The 19,324-nt window shown below is 49.1% G+C and overlaps 1 protein-coding gene across 1 annotated transcript in view; it reads right to left on the bottom strand.

Annotated features, from left to right (window-relative positions):
* The window catches only part of DEF6 (DEF6 guanine nucleotide exchange factor), a 799,533-nt gene that overhangs the window by 316,277 nt on the left and 463,932 nt on the right, over window positions 1-19,324 (bottom strand). The window contains exon 8 of the mRNA XM_073575620.1: window positions 1,227-1,525. Coding sequence (XP_073431721.1) covers window positions 1,227-1,525 — 299 coding nt within the window. The remainder of the gene's footprint in view (window positions 1-1,226; window positions 1,526-19,324) is intronic.

The following is a 19,324-nucleotide window of genomic DNA, read 5'->3' as shown; positions in this document are numbered from 1 at the left end:
AATATTATTATTTTGTTTCTCTCACTGAGAACAATCAATCTTTTTTCTCCTGGACAAAACGGTACTGAAAACTTTCTCTTCTTTTAGGGCATATTTCCATGGTCAGTAAATGCTCCGATTTGGACGCTGCGTACTTCCGCAGTGTCCAACCCGCAGGGGCCAGATGTTACAGCATAGTGGATGGGATTTCAAGAAATTCCATGCCCACTATGCGTGTACCGATGCCCGCGGCTCACCTGTGGAGACAGACATGCGGCGCGTCTTTTCACACCACAACATGTCTATTTATCTTGCAGAGATGCGAGTCTCTGAAAGATAAATTTCCCACATACAATGTATTGGACATGGTCATTCCACACGGTTCAGTGAACACGTGAGGAATCACTTGCGTTCAAAAGCCAGCAGCGCTTTTGACGCAGCGGACATGTGCTGCATCCAAAGTGCTGCCGATCACTGACCGCGTAGACATAGCCGAAGGCTGGAGTCACACTGGCGAGGAATACGGGAGAGTGAGAGGCGCTAAAAGCACGCATTAGACATGGACCAACGATTCTCTATGGGGTCACTCGCACCAGGCGTATATTTCTCCTCCGTATCCTACGCTCCGTGCCACTCGCAGCATGCTGCGATTGTCAGCGTACTACGCCCGTAGTACGCCAATGCAAGTCTATGGGTGCGCAAAAAATACGGATTACACACGGAATACACGTGTGACCTGCGAGAAATACGCACCAGGTGTCTTTTAGCAAAGCCGGCAATTCAGTGCGCTATACAGTAAACTCACCCTGACAGGTTTAATAAAGAAACGAAAGAATAGGTATAGACACATAGAATACATATATATATATATAAATATATATGTATTCTATGTGTCTATATCTATTCTTTGGTTTCTGTTTAGAAACCCTGTCATTGGGCTCCATTATATGTCCATTTTGCAAGGCGGCGAGAAAATCTCACCATACGGATGCCATACGGATTACATACGGATGCTTAGATGCGCAAAATGCGCGACCACACCTTGATTACGGATGACATACGGAGCACTATTTAGGGGACATTCATCCGTATTACGCATGTAAAATACTGACCGTATTTTGCGCAGGTTAGTGTGACTCCAGCCTTAGAGTAAAATAATCATGGTTGCAATAATGCAGCCTAACTCTGAAACTACGCTCAGGTTTCTTTTAGTTTTAGTTTAGCAGCTTCTTAGGTCCTTTACTTGCCTTTTCTGCTTCTCGCAGCTGTCCTGCCAGCAACTTTTGCATCTCCTCCTGCTGCTCTTGATGCTTGAGCTGCTCCTGCATAATAGTCTCTTCAGCTTTCTTTTGGGCCTCTCTCAGGTGCTCAAGTTCTTTTTGCTGCTTCTCTTTTTCACTCTGAAGTTCAGCTAATCGCTGAAGCTCTTGTTCTTTTGCAAAACAACGCTGTTCACGTTGCTCGCGCTGCTCCCGGCGCTTACTCTGGAGCTCACGATGTAAAGAGACAGACCCAGACTGTTGTAGACGGATAGCTGTCTGAATAGCTGAAATTAAATAGAATTTGTATTATTGTACCTGATGGTGTGAAAATGTTCCAGTTTCCATAATATCAATGTAAACAGTGCAAAATGTCAAATTGTGTAAAAGTGTAATACATAAAATCAAAGTAAATAGCAGTAAAGATGTAATTTGATTCAATAATTGTATCTTACAGTAAGTAACGGGAATCGGTGATTTATGCTGCCCAAATTGTGGGCAGCAAGAATCACAGTCAGGCTGTATAACTGCTGCCAGGTATAATTTTTTCTGAAATAATCTGGTGTTTCAGAGAAAATGTACCATATTTTGCGGACTATAAGACACACTGGACCATAAAACGCATCCTAAATTCTGTGGAGGAAAATAGGAATGTATGGAGCCGAGATTTTAATCTTCACATGCGGCGCCTCCAGTGGCCATTTTCTGAAGCCTACCACAGGGAAATCAATGGGAAAAAGTGGTTTCTTCTATCAATGCTGACATTTTCTGACAGTCCTAGGCCCGCAATCTCATAGCGCCTGGCCACCCCCTCATCCAAACCCAGGTCCTCCAGCACAGTCTCACTTCTACCTCTGCCGGCCACCTGCAGCAGCGACTCCGGCTCCTGTGACCTCGCTCCACTGCAGCCACCCCACCTAAGCCATATTCGAATCATAAGATACACCCACATTTTCCTCCAATATTTTTGGGAAAAAATATTGCCCTATTATCAGAAAAATGCGATGCCTTGAAGATTTAACTTTGCACTATAGCTAGAAACAAGACCAATACAGGTCTGTTCCTGGCTGGCTTTTCTCAGTATTGGAGCAGGTGGTTGACAGGTTTCTACCAATGTACACAAAAAGGGATTGACCTGTCCATTTGATGCTATGCATGGTCTTCAGAATATTCTTCAAAGTATACTTTGAAACTCTGTAGTGTTTTAGAAAATTATATATTTGGCTACAGTCATGCAGCCCGGGAGCTATTCTTGCAGCCTGCGGGTTCCCTCGAACAGTTATTAAAACACTTCTATGACAATGAGGTCAATTAAATTTTCCACAGGGGCAACATAAGAGACCGCAACTGTTGTGGAAACAACAGTCTGAATTTATTTCAGATTATTATAATTTATTGAATTTTTTATCAGTTAACAAATTTTGTGGATTATAAGACGCACTGGACCATAAGACGCACCCCAGATTTTGGGGAGGAAAACGGCAAAAAATGTTTTTAATAAAAATGGTCCATCTTATAGTCCACTTTTACGGTAGCTTACTGAGGGGTGGCTGAAGTATAGTGGGAACCCAGGAGGAAGCATCGCTGCTGCAGAAAGCTGGCAGCTGTGGTAGGAGCTGGGTGATTCTGCGGGCGCCAGGCAGGAAAGAATGGGTGTTTGGTGGTGAGAGGCTGTGGCTGGCTCTGGGCATTCACAAAATGTTGTCCCTGCACTTCATATTGTTTTCACTGCTGTGGACTTTCGGAACATGGATGCCTCTAGCAGCACATGTGCAGAGTTTCCCAGTACTCATCAATTCCAGCTTCAACAATTCAGGGCCCCAATTAAAACTAGATGGGCATTTCCTGAAGGAAATACATGGTGCTTGAACAGCGCTGCCAGCTTTACAGCAGTGTATCAGGTGTCGACTGTAAGAAAGTAAAGTTAGAATTTGAATGTTGAGTATAGCCACTTTGGCACATTCGGCACCTTAGTAGCCACTTTGGCCACTTGGTAGCCACTTTGGCACATTCGGCACCTCTGTAGCCACTTTGGCCACTTGGTAGCCACTTTGGCCACTTGGTAGCCACTTTGGTACATTCGGCACCTCGGTAGCCACTTTGGCCACTTGGTAGCCACTTTGGCCACTTAGCAGCCACTTTAGCACATTTGGCACCTCTGTAGCCACTTTGGCCACTTGGTAGCCACTTTGGCACATTCGTCACCTCTGTAGCCACTAGAGATGAGCGACTTTGCCTTTTTTCGCGTTGGGTCGAGTCGAGTTTCATGAAACCCGACTTTCTCAGTCAGGTCAAACGAAATCGGCCGATTATCGTGAAAAGTCGAAGGCCGACTGAAACACGAAACCCAATGCAAGTCAATGGGGAAGCAAAGTCAGCATGGAGTGGAGGACATTAAACACACCTACAGTGCCCATTTGAATGGCAAAAACATCAATTTTTATTACTGAAGCTTGTCAACCTTAATTTACTTCATAATAATAGTTACGCACTGAAAACTGGGGGTTATTTGGCTAAAGTTGTGTGGGGGTAGGGCTGGCTCCAGGTTTTCATGTGCCCTGGGCCAAAGAGCGCCCCTTTAACACATACCACAATTCATGATGCTCCGATACGGCAGAGAATTAGTATATTATAGAGTACAGTACAATGAAAAATACTTCACTTTTTACATCTCATGACTGATATCCATTTTAAATTCTCCAATAGCTCCAAAAACGGACAGTATATAACTCCATACAGTATTATGGGCACCGCTTAGTGCGCTATACAGAGTAATGAGGCCTATATATTTCTCCATACAAAATCATTGGTCCAATATAATGTTTGAAACAGTATATGATGAGCTCCACATAATGCTACAATATATGTTGGTCCCCATGGATGAAGCTCCACTGTCTTATGGGCCCAAATAATGCTCCATATATAATGGGCCCCATTTGTAATGCTCTAGTGTATAATGGGCCCTGTAAATGCTGCTCCAGTGTCTGATGTCCACCTTTTGAATGCTCCAGTGTATGGTGGGCACCATATATCATTCTCCAGAGTATAGTGCTCCCCAATAATTGCTGTCCCAACATTGAAAACAATTAAATAAGTCTCCTCGCTAGGGAATCCCTGTACTAGTCTGAACTCCTCGTCGTCCCCATCTTCCATCTCACTGCACTTGGCTGTTTAGGCAGAGGGCATACAAATGTGATGTCATTGCGCTCTCTGATCAGAATATCACTGTCAGGACAAGCGGAAGACGTCATGGCGGTGGAGCAGGGAGAGGTAAGTATTTCAACTTTGCAAGTGCTGTGATCTGGAGCAAGCAGGGGGGGCCCACTCGTTGGCGACAGCACTGGCACAGGGCCCCTCATAGTACGGCGGTGTGTCTGACGGCGGGTGGGCCCTCCTGGGCCCTCCCTCCCACCGGCAGAGACACTTTTGCGTACTATGAGGGGCCCTGTGCCAGTGCCGTTGCCCATGAGTATGCCCCCCCCACCTGCTCAAGGAACCTGCACTTTCATCTGCACCTTCCTCTTTGTCACCGTGTAAGGTGGTATAGTATGCGGGAAGGGGAACCTGAGTTTCCTCAGGGTCAGATTCTGGCTGTGTAAGGTGTGAGGAGAATGTACTGGTCTGGGTCAATGTACCAGCAGAATCATCTAGCAGTGACTGGGCATCAGTGCACTTGTGGCGTCCCCAGGAGTACGGTCACCACAGTGGCATTACCTTCCTCCTAGGGAGTGTGATGTCATGCTTGGGAGCAACAAAGGATCTCTCTAGCAGTTAAACCAACACACAACACATTTCCCACTCCAGGCCAGCAGGGAGACCTCTGAACCTGACTGCTGAGGAGCTGCTCTCTGTGGTTGGGAGGAGGTAAGTTAGGGCACTCTGTGCAGGGAAGGGGAAGTGTGTGAATGTGAGAAGGGGAGCCTGAGGATGAGCAGAGTTAAGGCTCACTCCTACCTGGAGCGCATGGTCCGGATTCCGTCTCCGAGTTTGTAGGGACACTGACGTTCCTGCAGCAGAAACCGGAGGAAGTAGCAGCTGTAAATGCTCTGTACCCAACTAAGGCTCGGAGGCCCCACTTCATTGAACTCAGCACTGCGAGTACCTCAGATAAGCGCTAGAACGGAGGCCACACTACCTATCTGCAGAGAGAGAATTCGAAATTGGCTTCCAGGCTGACCAACTCCTTCTCCATCTGAACTCTGGGTCCTGGACGGCACTTACCAAGTACAGGTAAAGGAACTGCACGACTGTGTCTGTCATCTTTCTCCTGCGCCTGTCGCACGGCTCTGCTACATCCTGCACTGCACACCATCTACCAACTCTTTCATCTGCCCTGCGACTACGGCCCTACCTGGGCAGGGCTTCTACATCTTAGCTGCACCACAACATCTGTCCCAGAGAAGTGACACTGCAGCGCTGGTCAATCTAATCAGAAACCACTGGTGGCGTCACGTATCATTCACCTATAAACGTAATTCACCCCTTTGCATGGACACCCAGGGCCACGGAATGGGTCACCACCACCGTGACACATCCCTGTGAGACACCGGCCCGGTACCAATTAACCCCAATGCCCTGGTTGGCCACCCACACTCCATGTCAGATTCATCTTGGACTTGGGAATTCACGATTTGACTTGATAACACAGGCATGGTATGATAGAAAGAGCTACATGGACTAATGTGAAGTGTGGCCTGCTGCATCATTCACTTTTGGTGGGGGTGATGGACACAAGGAAAGGGGTTCTTCCTGACCAGGAGCCAGCACTTGACGACTCAGTGCTTGCATTTTTTTTGAAACTTCAGAAGAGGAGGGCATATTTGCTGGAGTCTGTTTCGGCAATGTAAGCCAAAACCAGTTCCTCATGCTCCGCCTTTAAAAGCGGTTAACCTACTCCCAGAAATTGTAGCCTTCCAGGCGTTCCGGAGCCAGACCATGACGCAGGCTCAACACCTCCTGCCTTAGCTGCTATTGTGCTTTTGCCACTACCAGCAGATGCACCACCACCATCAGCACCAGCTGGCCCCCACACGCCCACGTCCGCGGCCTCTTACACCAAACTTCAAAATTTTGCAGAAAATAGACCCAAAATAACATCAGATATATGGCACTGTATCAGCAGTGTACAGCTCTATTTAGTCAAAGGATAATTGTCAATCTCCCTATATATTCCATCAGTCACACAGAGACGCTCACAGGCTCAGTATGGATTGGACAAGAATATAAAAATTAGACAAAGTGTACAGTATCATCAGATAGCCGGTATATATAGTATAGTTTAAACATTCTAAATCTCCGTAGATATTTGAGGAGGCACACACAGACACTCTCAGGCTCAGTATTGGATTACAACACAATCTAAAAAGCCGTAAAACGGTAATGGACCTCAAGAGTACAGATGTACACAGTGTAGGTGTCATTGTTGTCAATCTCAGTATTTATTTCCACAGTCAGAAAATAACTCTCACTTGGTCAGTTTGGATTAGACCAGAATATAACAAGCAGTAAATGGGTAATGTATCCCAAGCGTAGAGCTGTATACAGCGTTGGGGTAATTTTTAAATGTACATCTAAATTGCAGGAGTAACCCATAGACACTCACACACTCAGGATGGATCACACCACAATATAACAAGAAGATCCGCAAGAAATAATCACACATGTGGGACAATGTTACAGGTGTCAATGAAACACTTAGAGTGTTGGCTGGAGGAGGACTTCCAGGCAGAAAGGGTACAGTATCACCAGATACCAGGTATATATAGCATACTTTAAACATTAACAATGTACGTCTATATATCAAGAGTAGTGTTGAGCCACCCCACTAGTGTTTTGGTTCGTCGCACAGAAGGCAAGTTCGTCGAATGTGCGTCGAACGTTGGAAGAACACCGTCGAACCCCATTGAAAACAATGGCAGGCAAACACAAACACATACAAACACATAGAAAACAATTACAAAACACCTTTAAATGTGTCCCAAAGCAGACAAAATGCTCAGAAGACAAAAATAACATATGCAAAAGGGCAACTACATTTCGAAAAGAGGTGGAGGAGTAAAAGGAGGAGGTGGAGGAGACACAGATATAGGCTTGTCATGCCCTTATGAAGTCAAGAAAGGCTGGAATTAAAATGTAAAATACAAAACAAAAAAAAAAACTGAAATCGAACACGATCATATACCGTCGGACTTCCCACCAATAAATTATGCCAACTGCCGATGGGGCTGCGTTATTCCCACGAACCTCCAAACAGCATCCATGAAGGCAAAGTGTTTGGTTTCTGGGGACTGTATGATTGCAAAGCTGAAACTTAAAGGAATGTCCAAAAGGGCACCACCAGGAGTGGCGCCTGTGGCTTAATTGGATTCCACCCGGGAAACCACAAATGGTTGTGCTAAAGAAAGCTAAAGAAAAGATGGACAGATTGCAAGCTTTGTCGATTTAGTGTGTGGTGTGGTATGCCCGTTTGTAGTTGTGCTAGCGATTTCTCAGCTTTATTCCGTTAATGACCGAGACTCCAGCATGCTCCCGCGGTACGCGTCAAGCTTACTAGAGGGATACGCGAGGCTCTGGCATGCGAGATCGAGCAATAACAGGTCTAGCATTCCAGTACATGTCCAGGGCTGCATGCGCGCTACACTGAAAGGACCAGCTTTTGTCGCTTACAGGTGCTGATAACCCGCTGAACACCGTTAGTGATGGGGATTTGGGATTCCAATTATTCCCTGCGAACGATGATTTCCCAGTAAGTGCAGGTCAACCGCAATTATGGATTTAGGCCTAACCGGCATTCCTGAAAAAATGAAAAAATTACCGTACATGTCCAAACCACAGGTGCTGTAGCTTGCTTAACAGCTCGGCAGCCGTTCTCAGGCCCAGTATGGATTCTACAACATTGTAGAAAGTTGATAAAGGGTAACGTATCACCGGATTACAGGTATGTATAACATAGTTTACACATTAAAAACCTATGTTTATAGATCAGGAGGCAGGCTCAGACGGTCTCAGGCCCAGTATGGATTTGACCAGATTGTACAAAGTTGAGAAAGGTATGAACAAACCACTATGTTGGACAAGTCTGTTATAAAGACGGGACAGCTAAATATATATAAAAACAGCCTTTAATAAATCGGATTTGGCAATCGTAAACAATGTGCAAGAAAAAAATGCCTAAGGCATACCAATAATTGATACAGAATCACAACATACATATATGATAATTCCTGAGATCGGTCAAAAAAATATTTTAAAAAACATTGTGCAACAATATAGTATATATGTATAGTTCATATCCTCATCCCGCAAATATAAGTATATATATAGATTAACACTAGAGTTGAGCGAAACGGATCGAAAAATTTCAAAAGTCGCCACGAGGTCGGCGACTTACGCGCCAAAGTCGCGTTTCAAAAGTTTGTTTTGCGCTCTTTTTCAGCCAATCAGGATCCACGGACACTGTGGGCAACGTGATGACATAGGCAGGGGTCACCACCATCTTTCAGAAGGGCATGCAAGTGATTGGCTTGCTTTGGTGGGCGTCACAGGGGGTATAAAAGGGCGTGCACGCCGACCGCCATCTTACTTCTGCCGATCTTAGCATAGGGAGAGGTTGCTGCTGCTGATTCTGTAGGGAGAGCGTTAGGCTGGGAAGAAGAAAAAAAAACTGCTTCTGCTGCTAGCGATTTTGCCTGTACAACACACCAGTCACTGTGTGTGCAGTGCAAGGGGAGGCTATATTTTGGTGGATCAGTGGTGTTGGTTGTTAGGCTGCCTTCTAAGGCTTCCTGACGGCTACATTGCTGTTTACCCACTGCTCTGCAAACTGCTTTTTTAAAAGCAATCCCGATTTTTTTTTTTGTCCTGCTGAGGTACTGAGCGTGCTTTTTTTCACACCATACAGCGGTGCACACTCCTCACACAGTACCGTGTAACGGCTGTTATCACAGCCACAGTGAAGCTATCTGTGTGTCACTCTGTAAGAATAAGTCGAGGACATGTTCCGTTCTTACAGACCTGCACCTTCTAGTTTTGTCTAGCTTTCAAACAGTTAAATATATTTGCTGTTTGATCACATTCAAAACTATAGAGAGACAGCGTGTGTCAGTCCGTATACTTAAAAAACACGGAGCTTGACAATTTTACGTACACCGGACAGCCGTGTACGTGCACGCTCCTCTCAGTACCGTGTAACGGCTGTTATCACGGCCACAGTGAAGCTATCTGTGTGTCACTCTGGAAGGATAAGTGGAGGACTTGTTCCATTCTTACAGACCTACACTCTAGGGAGATTCCTATTCTGCCCAATTCTATATACACCTTGTAGTTTGTGATACACTAGCCAATTTCTGCCTGTGACATAGCGCTGTGATATTCAGTGGGCCTCACACAATCCAAAAGTGTCCAGTGTCCACTAGTGTGTGCAGAAATTCAAAATCTCCGTGATCCTGTAGTCACTTTTTTCACACCTGTGCCATCGAGCCTGTGACATAGCGCTCTGATATTCAGTGGGCCTCACACAATCCATAAGTGTCCAGTGTCCACAAGTGTGTGCAGAAATTCAAAATCTCCCTTATCCTGTAGTCACTTTTTTCACACCTGTGCCATCGAGCCTGTGACATAGCGCTCTGATATTCAGTGGGCCTCACACAATCCATAAGTGTCCAGTGTCCACAAGTGTGTGCAGAAATTCAAAATCTCCCTTATCCTGTAGTCACTTTTTTCACACCTGTGCCATCGAGCCTGTGACATAGCGCTCTGATATTCAGTGGGCCTCACACAATCCATAAGTGTCCAGTGTCCACAAGTGTGTGCAGAAATTCAAAATCTCCCTTATCCTGTAGTCACTTTTTTCACACCTGTGCCATCGAGCCTGTGACATAGCGCTCTGATATTCAGTGGGCCTCACACAATCCATAAGTGTCCAGTGTCCACAAGTGTGTGCAGAAATTCAAAATCTCCCCTGTCCTATAGACACCTTGTACCTTGTTTTACATTACTATATAGTTTGTTGGATTTTGTCTACATTTCTACCAAAAATGAGGAAGGCTGGTGGAAGAGGCCGTGTAATTGGGCGGGGGTTGGCAGCTGGTAATGATGGTGTTGGTGGTGGATCTGATGGTAGTGGCAAAAGCAAAATAGGACCGAATGCAGGAGGTGTTGAGCCTGCATCATCGTCTGGCTCCACAAGGCCTCGAAGGTTTACTTTTCTAGGAGTTGGCAAACCGCTTTTAAAGCCAGAGCTGCAGGAAAAAGTTTTGGCTTACATTGCTGACTCAGCCTCCAGCTCTATCGCCTCCTCTTCCGAAGTTGTAAAAAATAAAAGCACTGAGTCGTCATTGGAGGCTCATGCTCATGAACCACACCTTTCCTTGTGTCCTTCACCGCAACCAAGATTGAAGGATGATGCAGGCCATACTACTGATTACTCCATGGAGCTGTTTTCACATACTATGCCTGGAATATCAAGTGAAATGGTGAATTACCCAGGCCAAGATGAATCTGACATGGAGTGCACTGATGCACAGCCACTGATAGATGATTCTGCTGGTACATTCACTCAGAGCACTACATTGTCCTCGCAGTGTACAGAGCCAGATTCTGATGGGACTCAGGTGCCCCTTCCCGCACACTATACCACCATACACGGTGACACAGAGGAAGGTGCACATGACATTGAAGAGGAGGTGATGGATGACCCAGTTGTTGACCGAGATTGGCATCCATTGGGGGAAGCGGGTGCTGCTTCCAATAGCTCAGATGAGGAGCATCCACAGCAGACATCGACATCGCAACAGCTGTTATCTGGCAGGCACGGAGCACTCCAAAGACAGGTTCCAAAAATCAAAAGAGTTGCTGGACAGCTTGTCCAGAGGGTCAAAATATCACAGCGTGCTAGGCCGCAAAATGTCTTCCAAAGTAGGAAGAGTGCAGTGTGGCACTTTTTTGAACAAAATCCTCATGATCAGGCCAAGGTTATCTATAAGAAGTGCGCAAAGACCTTTAGCCGAGGGAAAAATCTGAAAAATTTGAATACCAGTTGCATGCATAGACATTTAACCACCATGCACTTGCAAGCGTGGACACAACCCCAAACCTCAAGTACCACATGTGCAACTAATCACAAAGAAGGTAGTCAGCAATGCTACATTGTTTGCCCCACTGTAAGCCCACCGGTTAGCACAGCAGCAAATGTTGAGGTGTCGTTGCAAAGCCACAGCAGTCAGGGAATCCCACTGTTATATCAACGAAATACTGAATCTAGGCCATCAGAAAGAACACCAACTTCATCACCATCATCAACCCTCTCTCAGTCCGTCCTGTCCACCGCTACTTCCACCATATGCAGCTCTCAAGTCCAGCTCACCCTCCCAGACACTATGAGTAGGTCAAGAAAGTACTCAGTCTCTCATCCGCGTACACTGGGTTTGAACGTCCACATTGCCAAACTAATCTCGTTTGAGATGATGCCCTATCGGTTGGTGGAAAGCGCAGCTTTCTGCGAACTCATGGCCTATGCAGTACCACACTATGACCTACCCAGTCGCCACTTCTTCTCTCGCAAAGCCATCCCAGCCCTCCACCATCATGTGAAAGACCGCATTGTCCATGCACTCAAGCAGTCAGTGAGTGGAAAGGTGCACCTCACAACTGATGCATGGTCCAGTCGGCATGGCCAGGGCCGTTATGTGTCCATCACTGCGCACTGGGTTAATGTGGTGGATGCAGGGTCCACAGGGGACAGCGGTGGTGGGACAGTGCTGCCTAGCCCACGGTATAGGAAACAGTTGGCTGTAGGCGTTCGACCCTCGTCCTCCTCCTCCTCCAGAAGCGAAAGCTCGTCCACAGAGCGCAGTTGTACGAGCACTCCATCTGCAGCTGCCACTGTTGCACACGAGGTGTCCCCCTATCGAGCAGCTAGTGGAAAGCGTCAGCAGGCTGTGTTGCAGATGATGTGTTTGGGCGACAAACACACCGCCGAGGTGCTGGCCGAGTACTTGAAGCGACAAACTGAGTCATGGCTGGGCAGTGTACATCTTGAGGCAGGCAAGGTAGTTAGTGATAACGGCCGTAATTTTGTGGCAGCCATAGCCCTTTCAAAACTCAGCCACATACCTTGCTTGGCTCACGCCTTGAACCTGGTGGTGCAGTGCTTCCTCAATAATTATCCGGAGTTAACAGCCCTGCTCCAGAAGGTGCGAAGACTGTGCGCGCACATCCGCCGGTCGCCTGTACACTCCATTCGTATGCAGAAGCTGCAGCGATTGCTCCACCTTCCCAACCACCGCCTCATTATCGACATTGCAACAAGGTGGAACTCCACCCTGCACATGGTTGAGCGGCTGTGCGAGCAGAGGCAGGCCATCATGCATTTGTGGGAGGATACACGGCCAGGCACTTTGAGAGCAGACATGGAGTTGACAGGTGTGCAGTGGTCGAAGCTGAAAGACCTCTGTAAAGTCCTTCAGTGTTTTGATTAATGCACACGGCTGGTAAGCGCAGACGACGCCATCCTAAGCATGAGCATCCCACTTATGCGTCTGCTCATGCAAACTTTGATGCACCTTAAGGAGCAGGCGTCTGCAGCCAATGTTGACGAGGAGGGAATCCTTGATGACATTCAGCCATTGTCTGCTCAGGGACCTCTCCTGGACGAGGTGGAGGAAGAAGAAGAGGAGGAGGATGATGATGGGGATGATTACTTAGGGGAGGAGGATGCATCTCGTGGGGCAAGTGAAAATGTTGGCGTGGCAAGGTCTGGTACAGGGTTTGTGCGTGACTGGAGGGATGTGGATTTGCCAGAAAGTACTCCTCCAACCAGCACTCGCAGTGCATCATTGACACAGGGAACATTGGCCCACATGTCAGATTATGCCTTGCAGATCCTAAAAAGGGACCCCCGCATTGCCAAAATGATGAACAATGACGACTACTGGTTGGCCAGCATCCTGGATCCATGCTATAAAGGTAAATTACAAAACATCATGCCACAGGAGAACCTTGACCTAATATTGGCTAATAAACAAGCAACTCTGGTAAACCAGTTGCTTGAGGCATTCCCAGCACACAGCAGCGGTGATGGTTCTCACACGAGCCGTACGGGCCGGGGGCAGCTTGGCAGAGGTGTTCGTGGTGCACACAGCAGAAGTGGCGTTGGAGACAGGGGTTTCATGACAATGTTGTGGACTGATTTTTCAAGTACCGCTCACACAACTGGTAATACTGCATCGATAGAAAGTGACAGGAGACAGCAGTTGTCAACTATGGTTACAAACTACTTTTCCTCCCATATCGATGTTCTCCCACACAGGTCATTCCCCTTTGACTATTGGGCCGCTAAACTGGACACCTGGCCTGAATTGGCACAATATGCCTTACAGGAGCTCGCTTGCCCAGCTGCAAGTGTGCTATCGGAAAGAGTCTTCAGTGCAGCTGGATCAATCCTGACAGAAAACAGGACCCGTCTGTCAACCCAAAATGTGGATGATCTAACCTTCATTAAAATGAACCATGCATGGGTTTCCAAGGATTTTGTCCCACCTTCCCCTGATGACACATACGGTGACAGAAAAATGGCTTGCTTTGGTCCACCTCTTCCTGGGACTTGACCTATTTCGCCTTTTGCATCAGCTGAATGTCCAACATCAACATATGCCACTTTCTAAAACTCCCTAACTGTGCTGCCTCCCCCCCCGAGTGCCGTTGCTCTGGACAGGTGGGTAGGCCGACTCTTGGGCGCGGGCACTGGCACAGGGTCCCTCATAGTGCAATCAAGTGTCTCTGACGGTGGTGGTGCACACCCGCCGTCAGACACACCGCCGTACTATGAGGAGCCCAGTGCCAGTACCGACGGCCACGAGTGGGCCCCCCTTGCTTGGGCAGGGCCCTAGCATTTGCAATCTTTACCTCTCCCTGCTCCTCCGCTGTGTAGTCTGGGCCGTCAAATCCATACTGTGCCTGACACCGTCTGAGCCTGCCTCCTGATGTATAGACATATATTTTGAATGTGTACGCTATCCATACATGTTATCCGGGGATACGGTACCCTTTCTCACCTTTGTGCAATCATGTGCAATCCATACTGGGCCTAACACCGTCTGAGCCTGCCTCCTGATGTATAGACATATATTTTGAATGTGTACACTATGCTATCCATACATGTTATCCAGGGATACGGTACCCTTTCTCACCTTTGTGCAATCACGTGCAATCCATACTGGGCCTAACACCGTCTGAGCCTGCCTCCTGATGTATAGACATATATTTTGAATGTGTACACTATGCTATCCATACATGTTATCCGGGGATACGGTACCCTTTCTCACCTTTGTGCAATCACGTGTAATCCATACTGGGCCTGAGAACGGCTGGCGAGCTGTTAAGCAAGCTACAGCACCTGTGGTTTGCACACGTAAGTTTTTCATTTTTTCAGGAATGACGGTTAGGCCTAATTCCGGAACTGCGGTTGACCTGCACTTACTGGGAAATCATCGTTCGCGGGTAATAATTGTAATCACAGATCCCCATCACTAACATTGTTCAGTGGGTTATCTGCACCTGTAAGCGACAAACGCTGGCCTTTTTAGTGTAGCGCACATGCAGCCACGGACATGTAAGGGCACGACACACCAGTTATTGGCCAATCTCATGTGCCAGAGCCTCACGTGTCCCTCTAGTAAGCCGGACTCGGACCGCGGGGCATGATGGAGTCTCGTTCATTAACGGAATTAAGCTTGCAATGTGTGCATCTTTTCTGTAGCTGGCATGGTTGAGGTTTCCCAGGTGGAGTCGAATTAAACCGTAGGCTCCACTCCTGGTGGTGCCCTTCTGGACATTCCTTTAAGGTTCAGCTTTGCAACCATACTGCCCACGTAAAACAAACACTTTGCCTTCATGAACGCTGTTTGGAGGGTCATGACTCGTGGGAATAACGCCGCCCAATCAGTTAACCTGCTAGAGAGATCCTTCGTTGCTCCCAAGCATGACATCACACTCCCTAGGAGGAAGGTAATGCCACTGTGGCGACCGTACTCCTGGGGGCGACACAAGTGCACTGATGCCCAGCCACTGCTCGATGAATCTGCTGGTACATTGACCCAGACCACTACATTCCCCTCGCATGCTACACGGCCTGAATCTGACCCTGATGAAACTCAGGTTACCCTTCCCATATACAGTTCCATCTTACACGGTGACAAAGAGGAAGCTGCAGATGAAAGTGCAGGTTCGGCCCACCCGCCATCAGACACACCACCGTACTATCAGGGGCCCTGTGCCAGTGCCATCGCCAACGAGTGGGCCCCCCCTGCTTGCTCAGGATCACAGCACTTGCAAGGTTGAAATACTGTGCAGTGAGATGGAAGATGGGAACGACGAGGAGTCCAGACTAGTACAGGGATTCCCTAGCGAGGAGACTTATTTCATTGTTTTCAATGTTGGGACAGCAATTTTTGGGGAGCACTATACTCTGGAGAATGATAGATGGGGCCCACCATACACTGGAACATTCCAAAGGTGGACATCAGACACTGGAGCAGCATTTACAGGGCCCATTATACACTAGAGCATTAGAAATGGGGCCCATTATGTTTGGAGCATTATTTGGGCCCATAAGACAGTGGAGCTTCATCCATGGGGACCAACATATGCTGTAGCATTATGTGGAGCTCATCATATACTGTTTCAAACATTATATGGGACCAATGATTCTGTATGGAGAAATAGATGGGCCTTGTCATGAGATGTAAAAAGTGAAGTATTTTTCATTGTACTATACCGCTATTTCTCTGCCGTATCGGAGCATGATGAGTTGTGGTATGTGTTAAAGGGGCGCTCTTTCGCCCAGGGCACATGAAAACCTGGAGCCAGCCCTACCCCCCCACAACTTTAGCCAAATAACCCCCATTTTTCAGTGCGTAACTTGAATTATGAAGTTAATTAAGGTTGACAAGCTTAAGTAAGAAAAATTGATGCTTTTGGCATTCAAATGGGGACTGTAGGTGTGTTTCCTGTCCTCCTCTCACTGCCGACTTTTATTCCCCATTGACTTACATTGGGTTTCGTGTTTCGGGACAACCCCGACTTTTCCCTATAGTCGGCAGATCTTGCTCGACCCGACTTTTGGAAAAGTCGGGTTTCACGAAACAAAACTCGACCCTAAAAAAACAAAAGTCGCTCAACTCTAATTAACACATATCTTAAAAAGTGATATTGTAAATATTTGTAAATTATTCTTACAAAATATATCACAAAGAGTGATTACAACCACCATTCAATTACACAATCCTCCTGTGAATAGTAATATATGTGTGTAAATACTCATCCATGATATGCCATAAAAATCATATCACATGTAACCATAAAGCTATAAGAAACGGTGTGTGACCATTCAGTGATATGTGAACCGATAAAACCATGTTACATACCAGCGGTATAATGACAGCCTCTTGCGGTAATGCCAGGCACTCCCCGACGTGCATTTCAGAACCAGCGTCCTTCATCTGATTTTGTGGCCGGGGCCCCTCAGGGTCCGATTTTGTGACTGGGGCCCATAAGGGTCCAATTTTGTGGCCAAGGCCCCTCAGGGTCCGATTTTGTTGGGGCCCCTCAGGGTCTGATTTTGTGGCAGGGGCCCCTCAGGGTCCGATTTTCTGGGTGGGGCCCCTTAGGGTCTGATTTTGTGGGCGGAGCCCCTCTGGGTCCAATTTGGTGGGTGGGACCACTCTGGGTCCGATTTGGTGGGCGGGACCACTCTGGGTCCAATTTGGTGGGCGGGGCCACTCTGGGTCCGATTTAGTGGGCGGGGCCCCACAGGGTCCGATTTGGTGGGCGAGGCCCCTCAGGGCCCGGTTTGGTGGGCAGGGCCTCTCTGGGTCCGATTTGGTGGGTGGGGCCACTCTGGGTAAGATTTGGAGGCTAGGGTCTCTCAGCTTCCGATTTGGAAGCCGGGGTCGATGAGCTTCCGATTTGGAGGCCGAGGTCAAAGAGCCTCTGATTTGGAGGCCGAGGTCGATGAACTTCCGATTTGGAGGCCGGGGTCGAAGAGCCTCCGATTTGGAGGCCGGGGTCATGGAGCCTCTGATTTGGAGGCCGGTGTCGTTGAGCCTTCGATTTGGAGGCTGGTGTCGATGAGCCTCTGATTTGGAGGCCAGGGTCGCTCAGCTTCCGATTTGGACCCCAAGGTCGATAAGCCTCCGATTTGGAGGCCCTGGTGGCTCAGCCTCCGATTTGGAGGCAGGGGTGGCTCAGCCTCCGACTTGGAGGCCGGGGTGGCTCAGCCTTCGATTTGGAGGCCGGGGTGGCTCAGCCTCCGATTTGGAGGCCGGGGTGGATCAGCCTTTGATTTGGAGGCCGGGGTGGCTCAGCGTCCGATTTGGAGGCCGGGGTCGAACAGCATCCGATTTGGAGGCCGGGGTCGATCAGCCTCCGATTTGGAGGCAAGGGTCAATCAGCCTCCGATTTGGAGGCCGGGGTCAATCAGCCTCCGATTTGGAGGCAAGGGTCAATCAGCCTCCGATTTGGAGGCCGGGGTCAATCAGCCTCCGATTTGGAGGCCTGGGTAGCTCAGCCTCCGATTTGGAGGCCGGGGTGGCTCAGTCTCTGATTTGGAGGCCGGGGTGGCTCAGCCTCCGATTTGGAGGCCGGGGTGGCTCAGCCTCCGATTTGGAGGCCGGGGTGGCTCAGCCTCCGATTTGGAGGCCGGGGTGGCTCAGCCTCCGATTTGGAGGCCGGGGTGGCTCAGCCTCCGATTTGGAGGCCGGGGTGGCTAAGCCTCCGATTTGGAGGCCGGGGTGGCTCAGACTCCGATTTCGAGGTCGGGGTGGCTCAGTCTCCGATTTTGAGGCCGGGGTCGATCAGCCTCCGATTTTGAGGCCGGGGTGGCTCAGCCTCTGATTTGGAGGCGGGGTCGCTCAGGCTCCGATTTGGAGGCCGGGGTCGTTCAGGCTCCGATTTGGAGGCCGGTGTCGATCAGCCTCCGATTTGGAAGCCGGGGTCGATCAACCTCCAACTTGGAGACCGCGGTGGCTCAGCCTCTGATTTGGAGGCCGGGGTGGCTCAGCCTCCGATTTGGAGGCCGGGGTGGCTCAGCCTCCGATTTGGAGGCCGGGGTGGCTCAGCCTCCGATTTGGAGGCCGGGGTGGCTCAGCCTCCGATTTGGAAGCCGAGGTGGCTCAGACTCCGATTTGGAGGCCGGGGTCGCTCAGTCTCCGATTTTGAGGCCGGGGTCGATCAGCCTCCGATTTTGAGGCCGGGGTCGATCAGCCTCCGATTTGGAGGCCGGAGTGGCTCAGCCTCCGATTTGGAGGCCGGGGTGGCTCAACCTCCGATTTGGAGGCCGGGGTGGCTCAGCCTCTGATTTGGAGGCCAGGGTCGATCAGCCTTCAATTTGGAGGCCAGGGTCGATCAGCCTCCGAATTGGAAGCCGGGGTCGATCAACCTCCAACTTTGAGGCCTGGGTGGCTCAGCCTCCGATTTGAGGCCTGGGTGGCTCAGCCTCCGATTTGGAGGCCGGGGTGGCTCAGCCTCCGATTTGGAGGCCGGGGTGGCTCAGCCTCCGATTTGGAGGCCGGGGTGGCTCAGCCTCCGATTTGGAAGCCGGGGTGGCTCAGACTCCGATTTGGAGGCCGGGGTATCACAGTCTCCGATTTTGAGGCCGGGGTCGATCAGCCTCCGATTTTGAGGCCGGGGTGGCTCAGCCTCTGATTTGGAGGCCGGGGTCGCTCAGGCTCCGATTTGGAGGCCTGGGTCGATCAGCCTCCGATTTGGAGGCTGGAGTGGCTCAGCCTCCGATTTGGAGGCTGGGGTGGCTCAACCTCCGATTTGGAGGCCAGGGTCGATCAGCCTTCAATTTGGAGGCCAGGGTTGATCAGCCTCCGATTTGGAGGCCAGGGTCGATCAACCTCCAATTTGGAGGCTGGGGTGGCTCAGCCTCTGATTTGGAGGCCGGGGTGGCTCAGCCTCCGATTTGGAGGCCGGGGTCGATCAGCCTTTGATTTGGAGGCCGGGGTCGATCAGCCTCCGATTTGGAGGCCGGGGTCGATCAGCCTCCGATTTGTACCCCAGGGTCGATCAGCCTCCGATTTGGAGGC

The sequence above is a fragment of the Dendrobates tinctorius genome, unplaced genomic scaffold (genome assembly GCF_039654945.1).
Source record: "Dendrobates tinctorius isolate UK_male_01 unplaced genomic scaffold, ASM3965494v1 ptg000045l, whole genome shotgun sequence".
Lineage (NCBI taxonomy): Eukaryota > Metazoa > Chordata > Amphibia > Anura > Dendrobatidae > Dendrobates > Dendrobates tinctorius.
Note: the sequence above shows the minus strand (reverse complement) of the source record. Positions and strands in the feature narration are given on the sequence as shown.